This window comes from Oryzias melastigma, linkage group LG4 (genome assembly GCF_002922805.2).
Source record: "Oryzias melastigma strain HK-1 linkage group LG4, ASM292280v2, whole genome shotgun sequence".
Taxonomy (NCBI): domain Eukaryota; kingdom Metazoa; phylum Chordata; class Actinopteri; order Beloniformes; family Adrianichthyidae; genus Oryzias; species Oryzias melastigma.
In genome coordinates, this window is record NC_050515.1 from 29,393,992 (window position 1) to 29,404,427 (window position 10,436).

The window sequence follows — 10,436 nt, forward strand, 5'->3', positions numbered from 1 at the left end:
AAAGGCTGGTAGGTATAAACAATAATAGTTGTCCTAATAGTACCTCCTCTGGGGGCAGGTGCAGAGCCAGACAGGTCCAGCATCATGGAGGGGGGGCTGCTTCACCACAGTAAGGCATTGATGCAGGTCGCTATGCAGAGCTGCAGCTGAGCAGCAGCTGACCCAGAGGCAGAGGATCCTGCTGGCAATAAAATGATCCTAAAAAGTACAAATCTTGATAAAAGCAATGAAACAATTAAACATTAAAAAAAGAAATATGAAAATGAGTCATTGATAATTCAGGGTAAAGTCTTACATAAAGTGAATAATAAAAATAACAAATTGGCTAAAAGTAAAGTTCAGAAGATGGGGTTGGAACCTTTCCTTAAAAAACAACACAGACAAAAACAGTCTGATCTCATATTCATCTATGTATTCTCACATTTTGGTTTCATTGATAAAATAGTCACCAAATCATAAAAACCTGACATTAATGAATAAAGGTGATGTAAAAGTTGAGAAAGGTAAAAATATTTATCAAGCAATGAGAACTATCAGAAAGATTTTAACCTTAGATATGATTTCATGTGTTTTCCGATCTCTTTCCTGATTATTTATTGAACTCCTTACAGTTTTTGATCTCAAACATATTTCATATTTTTCCTCTGTCATTTTACATGTGGGCGTGTTTCCCTCTAAGCCTCCTTCAGGGCGACTGCCTTCCTCTGAGAGAAAACCCTGTTTGTCTTCAGTGTTTCCCTGCTCTTCTTCACATGACGTAAGGACAGGCTCACAGACGCTCATGAACTCAAGAACCTGCTGAACTGAACCGTCTTACTAGTCTTCATTTCCTTCAATCGTGATTGAAATGTCCCGGAGACGTCAGGAGAACGGCTGTGCACACTGCTGGACTCCTGCCAGCAGACACACCTGTTGTCAGGTAGAACAGGTAAACCAGGAGCTCCTTAGGTTGTGGAGTTTTCTACTGATGATTTGGTCACAGGTTCAAACCCCAGGTTAGCCAGCAAACTCCACATGGTGCTGTGGACAGGTATGTGTATCAGTGAATCACTCTCGACCAAAGGCTCTGCATCATTTAAAGTTGTCTTCAGCCTTTTTTAAAGTAGCATGAGGAACTTTGAACTGGTTTTAGTTTTTCTGTGCAGTTCAGTGGCTGAGGACGCTGTCAGTCTAAAACGTGATGCTGCTGCTGTCCGGACACAGGTGCGTGGACCATCAGACCGGGATCGGCGCCACCCCTCTGTACCTGGCCTGTCAGGAAGGCCATCTTCATGTCGTGGAGTTTCTTGTGAAAGCCTTTGGTGCTGATGTCCACCTGAGAGCCCACGACGGGATGACCTGCCTGCACGCCGCTGCTCACATGGGTCACCAGGCTGTGGTGGAGTGGCTGGTCAGTGCTGGGGCACAGATCTATGCATGCTCTGAACAAACGGCTGCCCTCATGCTCGCTTCCTCTGCTCTCCGGACAGGCGACCTGCACCGATGTCGGCTTGTCTTGCCAGGACGGACAAGGAGCAACTGCACTGCACTTTGCTGCCAGCAGGGGGCATTGTTGGATTTTGGACAAGCTGCTGTGCATGGGTTCGAAGGTCATGGAGGATTACTGGGGAGGCACCCCCCTTCATGATGCTGCAGAGAATGGGGAGCTGGAGGTTGACTTTTAATCTTTACAAAGCATTTCACAGCAGATGGTTCCGGTGACCTTTCTGCTTACATCTCATCTTTCTGATCTCAGTGCTGTAAAGTCCTGCTGGTCAACGGAGCAAACCCTGCAGACAAAGACATCGATGGCTTCACCGCAGCAGACCTGGCAGAGTACAACGGACACTCCGAATGTGCCAGATATCTCCGTGCCTTTGAGGAAAACGTGAGCCCTCTTCCTGAGCTGGTGTGCTCTTTTCTTCTGCTGCTGTTTGGTGGAAAACTCAAAGCGCAGACGAGGAGCGTCAACAACAAACATCTGGAAGCTGCGTGGAGGATTTTCTGGACTTGTATTGTGTTCAGGTCAAGCCTGTGGCTTTGCTGAGCTGCTTTCCTCCACTCAGCCTGATTGCACTGCTCTCTAAGGTCCGAGTGAAACAGAGGATGAAGGCTCCTGTGGTTAATAAGGCATCACTCCTGGCGATGGCGTGAGTCGTGGAGGAGCTGCTTCCCTCTCAGTTTTCCACAGAGGACTCTCTGAGATTAGCTTCTTTGTGTAGGAAACACAGAGCTCCTTAAAGTGATGAATATTTTAGCTTTAACACCTTAACCATGGATGAGATGTGAAGTGTGTTTTTGTTCTAAACAAAATCCTATTAGGATGACAATCAGCAGCAGAGCTTCATCTTTTGGGATTGATGGTAGTTTCTGTGAAGTGTCAGCGTCACTCCGGATCCACTCCCCCCTGGATGTGGGCTGAACATGGATGTGCTCAGAGTAACCACAGCTGTGGGCCCAAAGCAGGCATGAATAAGTCAACAGGGAAGAGCAGCGCTCATACACGGAGAGCTGACGATGGTGGAGCAGTGAGGCGTGGCGCCGCACCTTCAGAAATGATCCACCCAACAATGGAGCTAATTAGTGGCGGGGCCGCTGCAGCGTCAGACCTGGCCCGGGCCGCCGCCGGCTGAAGGCCTATCAGTTACCCCCTCCTGCGGCTCAGGTGGAGGGCTGAGGCGCTGAGCCTGTTATGGGATCCACAAGCTTGGGTTTCAGCATTTTCACTATTGTGATGCCTGGAACCAGCAACCCTACCCCTCTGAGGACCGGGAGAGCAGGATGTCATGGCTCCAAACATGTTCGATTGTGCGTGTGTCATGTTTGTTCTTCCAGTGACTGCAAGTGTAACGCCTGTCACCTCTGAAATATCTGCAGCTTTTGTGGTAAATGCACCATTGGATTGTGTTACTCATCACCTTTACAGTCAAAGCAGAACTGAATCTTTCTCATATCTATGCAACAGACTTCTCTTAATTACATTCATGCGGGTGGGTCATGTTTGTGCGCTGCAGGACAGGCGGCAGGTTCGGTTGCCTGGGAAGTGTCGGTCGGTCAGATAATCTCCTCTCCAAGCAGGAGCCTGCATGGAGTTGGGCTGCAGAGAGCAGCGGCCTCTGCCTGAGGGGTCACTCTGAGAGGTCATGCAGGTCCAACTCTGTCAGCCCTCAGCTCATGTCTCAGCCGAGGCTGCAGTCAGACAAACATCAGCTTCATCGCACAGTCAGAGGGGAAGGCAAGTTTATGTGTATAGCACATTTCATGTACAGAGAAAGTTCAAAGTGCTTTACATGAAACATTAAAAGAATCAAAAGAAATAGTAAAAATGTCATTCATCATCATTCAAATCATTAAAATAATATTAAAAAGATTTGAATTTAAAACAAGCATAGATAAACAGTGCAGACGTAAACTTTTGAATACATATTAATCAAATGCAGCTGAGAACAGGTGAGTCTTTAACCTGGATTTAAATACACTGAGTGTTTCAGCAGATCTAAGGTCTTCTGGAAGTCTGTTCCAGATCTGTGGTGCATAGAAGCTGAATGCAGCTTCTCCATGTTTAGATTTGACTCTAGGAACTGATGAAAGACCGGATCCTGATGACCGGAGAGGTCTGGCTGGTACATACTGGGTCAGGAGGTCAGTCATGTATTTTGGTGCTAAACCATTCAAAGCTTTATAAACCAGTAACAGAACTTTAAAGTCTATCCTCTGACAGACAGGTAACCAGTGTAAAGACCTCAGAACTGGACTGATGTGGTCTACTTTCTTGGTCCTTGTGAGAACCCGAGCAGCAGAGTTCTGAATAAGCTGCAGTTTCCTGATGGATTTTTTTGGTAGTCCTGTAAAAACACTGTCACAGTAATCAAGTCGACTAAAGATGAAAGCATGCACTAGTTTCTCCAGGTCCTGCTTAGACATCAGATCTTTAATCCTTGAGATATTTTTGAGATGATAATAGGCTGATTTAGTGACTGCCTTAATGTGTTTATCAAATGTAGGTCTGTGTCTATCACTACACCCACAAGCTTCTAGTAGAGCTTTTTATAGGTAGTATTTGAATTGTGTGTTTCTGGGTCCTAATGGGGGGGTCATATCTGTGCCAGAACCGCCACTGGCCTCCATGTATTTAAAACAGTTTTTATTCTGGTCACTTGGTGTACATCAAGAGTAGGTCAGAGGTCTAACAGCTCCTGCACACGTTTAGGTAATTAACATGAACTTTAAAGATTGGTGTCGTTTTACACGTTAAATGTTTCCGTTCTATTTGATTCACCAGTCAGCAGCTGATGCTATTATCCTTTCAGGGAGCTGAGATCATCAGTCACAAATGTGTCTGGAGTTGGAACAAAGCAGTCGTGGATAACGTGTCTGTTTTCCAGTCTCCCTTTGATACTTCCCTTCATGCTGCGACACGACCATGAAGTTTGTCCGTGCATTAGTGACATTACCGGCCATCCAATCCTTTCAATTAATTATTGACAGCTTCTCCATTCTGAGTTTATAGTTTATCGCCCAGCAGCCTCACGGTCAGTGGTGGAGAAGCTGTAGGTGGAGTTAAAGCACAGGTAGATCAGGCAGAGGCTCACGGTCTTACCTGGATACACCTGTGGAGAGTCAGCGAAGTCGTGTCACGGTGGGAGTTGAAGGTGAGTCGGATCCAGGTGGATTCCTCTGAGTGTTATCGGATCCCGTTAGATCTGCTCATTGTTCCAGCTCTTTCTGTGTGTGGTGCCTTTTCTCTAAATCTGTTGATGTCGACATTTTCTTGGAAGACTTAAAAAGTTCTGTTTAGAAACTATAGCTGGCCAAAGTTTTGGCAAAGTTTTACCGTCTTTCTGTCCAGTTCTCGCCTCTTACGGTCAGGAATGACTAAGACACATGCTTGGTCTCTATTGTGTCACTCTTGTAGAATTGTCGTTTTCCGAGTGTCACATCTGAAAAGGCGTCGGTAAAATTGGGGTTGTGAGGAAACCCGAGTGTCACGAGAGTGGACTCGCTTTACTCCACTGCCTTCTCCGCTGCATACGCTGCACTTTGTTGCCACCAGCAGGATTTCTAGTGGAGGGAGGTTGTGACTGACTCCAGAGGGAAGGATCAAAACCTCAATACTTGAACCCTCTGAGGCCCGAGGGACCAGAGGCTGCTGCCCCTGTCTGTGGGACAGCAGTGAAGAGCTGTGTCTGAGCTCCTGACTGTTAATCTGCAGCGATCGGGGTGTTTGAGCTCCTCAGCGCAGAACCAGTGGCTCCACGCCAAAGCCAGGGTTAGAATATCAGTAACTGCGAGGCAACTGTGATGGTGGTGCTGATGAAAACCAAATGCTCTCCTGCCAGAGAGTCGAGTGAAGCATGCTGCAGCTTTCAGGACACTGAACTGTTCCGAGAGGGGTCAGCACCGAGGATCCGGATCCTTTTCCCAGCTCTCCTCTTGTTTATCTGTTTGTGGATTGCACAACTTCTGGGAAGTTTCTCGCTCCTCCTGAGCAGTGTTACAGCATAGTTCATGTTGCTCCACATCAAAGTGCTGTGTGAGAGGAAATGCCGCGGACCACCTCATGGACATAAAGCACAACTGCATGCAGCAGCATATTAAGTCTGGCTTTGATGTTTTTAGTTCCTAATAATGTCCTTGGAGAGCTGAATTTGATATGGAGTACATTAGGACGCTCCTTCATTAGAAGGAGCCTAAATGTTTCCATGTATCCTGCGTCCTGGAGCTGCTGCCATTCAGGCGTGTTCACTGTCACGTGCTTTGTTGAGCCACAGAGGACATCTTCAGGCCTTAGAATGTTCTGAATGCAGTAAAGCTTGACTTGTGGCATTTTGGTGTGTTTTTTTGCCAATAAACAAACAGTTTGAAGTCTAAACAAAACAGGAAGCAAAGTCAATCTGAGTTGCTTTTTTCACAATTCAAGCCCTTCTTCAACATTCTTCCATTATCAATACTGCTTTAAAGTCCACCTCTGATGAAAATTTTTTTTTTAAGTTTTTATCATGTCTGTACGTCATTTTTCTTCTGAAAGAGAACAAATGTAATCAGAAATCATTTAGTTTATCATTTCCGAGTATTTCTCCTTTTAAATCAATCAAACTGTCTTGGACAGACTCTGTTTGAATGAATGATCTTCTTTCCATCAACAGCTCTGCTGCACATGCACTAAACCCTCATCTGTTCCTAGTGTCTAGTTCAGGTTCTGGAGAAGAGAAGATGGTATCTTCACATTGACTGCAGTCAAATGAGCCGCCGTTCACATTTCTGTGGTCAAATCAGCATCACTGGATTTTTGGTGTGAGTTTCATCCAATACTTACGGTAGCAGGACTGAGAACGCTGGAAAATCTCCACCAGACTCCACGGAGCTTCTTGATGTGACCACGGAAATGTGAACGGCGGCTCATTTGACCGCAGTTGGAAAGGATTGTAAATCAATGAAAGAGCATTTTGATGTTAGCTTTGATTATTTTATCAAGAACTCTGAGAAACCAATGATTGAATGTATTGATCACAGTCAATAAACATTGGAGAATTAGCTAAAAGAGTCTTTGGTGAACTGGAAGGAGAAAGAATCAGGATTTTGGAGGAAGTTCTGTCCATGAAGATCTTCACTTCCTCGTCCAGCTGACATCCGGATCAGAACCATACGGCTGGACATTACCCAGATTGATGGATGTTTTTATGTGGCAGCGTGAAGATTTAGGCTAGAGAGACACAGAGCTATCAGACAGGGTGGATCAGGGGCGGAGCTACTAAAGGCCACGCCCCCTCAGAGGAGATTCTGGAAACAGAGGCTTCAGATCAACATGAAAAATGGCTTTTTAAGACATTTAGGTTGTGGGATTTTGGTTAACAACTTCATAATCAAAATTTAAACACTATTGGGAATATTTTTTAAATAAAAAATTGTCATGGGGGATTTTAAACACATAGTGTATGCTCAGTTAATATTTTATGATTGATCAGTTTTATCTCTTTGTCTTGTTGGATTTGAATGTTTGAATGTAAGGCTTTTGCTATCATTTTACTTTTTTCCTCATTTTGTAAATTTCTAAGTCTTAAAAGTTCATTTAGAAAGAGTGCAGATCAGAAGGATCATTTACTTGTTTGTATTAACTTCTGTAACTATGTTTAAAATGTTGCTTCACCTGATCTAACCTTACCTGAACAGGGCTGAGATGGAGCTCTGCATCCATCAAAGGTAGATTATACAGAACTTCAACAATGTAAACTTGACCAAATGAAACAAGAAAGGACAAAGAAGTTGCAAAAGACATGGAAGAAGTGAAGTCACTTTGTGTCCAGAGAAAAAACCAAAGTGGCCTTAAATGAGGAAGTATGACAACCAAAGATGGTAATCCAAGAAAAGGATGGGAAGAGAAGAACTGCAGAACAGGGTGGATGACCTGGAAGTATTAATGAGAACAAATGACTGTCATTAGTGGAGACAACCAATACACCTTTTCAAAGATGGTAACAGGGAACAAAGATGGAGGAGATGCCTGACCAGAGAAACAATTACTGGAGCAGCAGTAAGGACAGCAGAAATGTAGCAGGACATCACAGCAAACTCCCAAACTACTCTCCAAAGATTAGTGGGGGATTTTCTTGTTATAAGCATTGGGATACATTAGTCAAATTGATGTTAAATGTAGTTTGTGTGTGAATCTTGTCTTTGGTCTTGGATAAGTGTGACGGCTGGTTCACACTGGAAGCCCCGTGAAGTGTCGCAGATCAAAGGCCGCGGAGCGCCGCGGTCCTCCACAGCAGGCTCGCGGATCATTTCATTGTCTGGTCTATTTAGAGCACGAGCCGTGAGCAGTCGGCGTCAATTCTGGCAGGAATTTACATCAAGATACATGAGAAAATCTGGTTTATTTTTAAAATATAACCCATTTTTCACAATAAAACACCACGATTCACAAATGTGATCATGTTTTTGTATCTAAACAGACAGTAGAGATGAAAATCAACATACAATCCCAACACACACACACAAAGCAGACAAACACACACTTCTATTTGTGTGTCTCAACAACAGATAAATAAAGAAGTGTAGGTCTACTTTTTTCTTCTTAGCAGAAACATGGGGTCATATTTTTCGGTTATTATTTACCCATAATGGCAAAAACAAAGAAAAGCTCTAGCAGAAGCGCCTGTTGACCGTTGCGGAAAAATATGTGTCTGGTGTGAATTGTGGGAGAGAACAGTTGCCGCACATACTGTGCTCCGTGGAGCTTCTGCGTTCAATGTGAAGCTAGTGTGATGCTTCAGATCATTTTTTTTAGTTGGTGTTTAAAGACCCACTTTGATGAAATGGTGTTTTTAAAATGTTCTTGTAACCTTTTTCTCATGTTGGAGGACTTATATAAAATAATCTAGGATTAAAACTACATTTCTTAGTATTTCTTTATTCAAATTGTGTTGAATGAGGAGCAGATGAAAAATGTTTAATGACACAGCAAATACACTGGGCGGGCCGAAGTCTCCCTGCTCCGCTCCATTCTGATCATCCACTTACAGACAAACAGGTCCATGAACGTCTTTGTTTTCCTCGTCTGAGCTGGAATCTGGATCAGAAGTGTACAGCTGGAGAGAAATGATATTACTGGACGTTACGGTAAAGTTAGCGTGGGGTTTTGAGGGGCTGTAAGCTAGCAGGAGACGGTGTAAGTAAAGGAATGCTGGGATACTTACCCCCCCCCCCCACACACACACACACACACTCAACCCAGAGGAGAATTTCTAATGATCTCCTGCCACTCTGCAGAAACTATGTCCTAGAAAATGACGTGGGTTTTAGCCTTTGTCTAAAAACTGCATCATCACATGAACAGGTGATTTAAAGATGCTTTTCCCTACAACACTTACAAAATGTATCATCATGCAGGACCCTTAGAGGGATCTGTGCTTGATATGTTTGCAATAGTGTTTTGAAATGTTCTGCCATAGGACAGGTTTAGGTGCAGAAATTACCCAGTTTCTGTTTCAAAACATTCCTGCTTTCCAAACATTGTGTTTATATGTGAACTTTCATCTAAAATCTGAAAAGGATAGCAGAGGATCTATGTACTTACTGAGCGATGCAGAAAGAGGCTGAATCTTCATCTTGATCTGCAGACCTGCTCAGAGAGACACATCGAGAGAGCCGCTCCAGAGGAAGTGGAGGCGAGGCCTGCTGTGCCACACAGAGAGGAAGACTACTACTGCAGCCTGAGTAAGGCCAGCAGGGACACGCTCATGGACAGTTTGAAGGTTAACAAAGTTTAGGTTTTAAAAATATTTTTCTTTTTTGCTTCTAACTCTAATAACTGATTAATCTTTGTGTCCAAATCAGAAACCTGAGTGTGAGGAGTCTCCACAGGCAAAGTACCCCCAGCTTTCTCCATCTTCATCCCCCCCTGCTCAGCTCGGGAGGCGAACAGTCCAAAGAATCGAGGAAGTCCAAGCAGCAGCATCTGGTGGGACCTGCTTCTATCTGAGTTCTCTGTCAACTGATCTGTAACTCTTGATGGATTGTGACTGGTGACTGCTGTTGCAGTTATCAAAGGTCTTCATCAGTACAAGGCCACCAGGGGCAGACAGAGCGCATGTGCTGACGAGGCCCAGTTCCCAAACACAAACGTCCTGGCTGAAAAGAAGCTGCTCGGTGACATGAAGTCCATTAAGTCTCTGAAAGACTCTGGGATGTCAGGAGTCTTCACGGGACAAGCTGTACGTCTGCAACTCCAGCTATGCTTTGTTTGTGCTGCAGCTGCTTAGACAGCAAAGCAGATAACATGGGCGTGTCTGCAGAACAAGATGGTGGTTCTACCCACGGAGGAGGCCAACCTGTCAGACATCGACTATCTGGTGCCCACGCACGATGAGAGGGGCCTTCCCATTGCTGAGTGGAAGAGGCAGGTCATGGTGAGGCAGCTGCAGGCCAGGCTGCTGGACGAGGAAGATCAGAGGAGGAAGGTACAGTTTTAGTGCAGGAGAACTCTGAGCTCCTATTGTTCCTGAATCATGCTGATCTGTTCAGAGAAACTTCTTTAAAATTATGATTTTTTTACAACCCTTATCAGATATGATATCAAGAGATCACATTCAAGATTTTGTTTCTTCTGTTGTTTAATGTGTTTGGATTGAAAACAAGTAAGTCAGCTGACTTAACCCTTTAACACCAGAGCCCCAGTGTTAATGTTCTTCAATTCACTGCAACTTTTGAACCGTTAACACGACAATAACAGCAGATTCTGAAGGAGAACAGAGGCTGGATGAGATAGATGGATGGATACTTACATGGATAGATGGATGGATGGATGGATGGATGGATGGATGGATGGACGGATTGATGGACGGATGGATGGATGGATGGATAGACGGATGCTTACGTGGATGGATGGATGGACGGATGGATGAACGGATGGATGGATGGATGGATGGATAGACGGATGCTTACGTGGATGGATGGAT

At 44.5% G+C, this 10,436-nt stretch overlaps 1 protein-coding gene across 1 annotated transcript in view; it reads left to right on the forward strand.

The window, feature by feature from the left end:
• Positions 1 to 10,436, forward strand: part of LOC112136763 (espin-like protein) — a gene marked incomplete in the record, with an annotated part of 19,574 nt that overhangs the window by 3,481 nt on the left and 5,657 nt on the right. Inside the window, 7 exon segments of the mRNA XM_036211697.1 lie at positions 1,204 to 1,390; positions 1,470 to 1,652; positions 1,736 to 1,867; positions 9,099 to 9,233; positions 9,316 to 9,439; positions 9,520 to 9,692; positions 9,774 to 9,938. Coding sequence (XP_036067590.1) covers positions 1,204 to 1,390; positions 1,470 to 1,652; positions 1,736 to 1,867; positions 9,099 to 9,233; positions 9,316 to 9,439; positions 9,520 to 9,692; positions 9,774 to 9,938 — 1,099 coding nt within the window.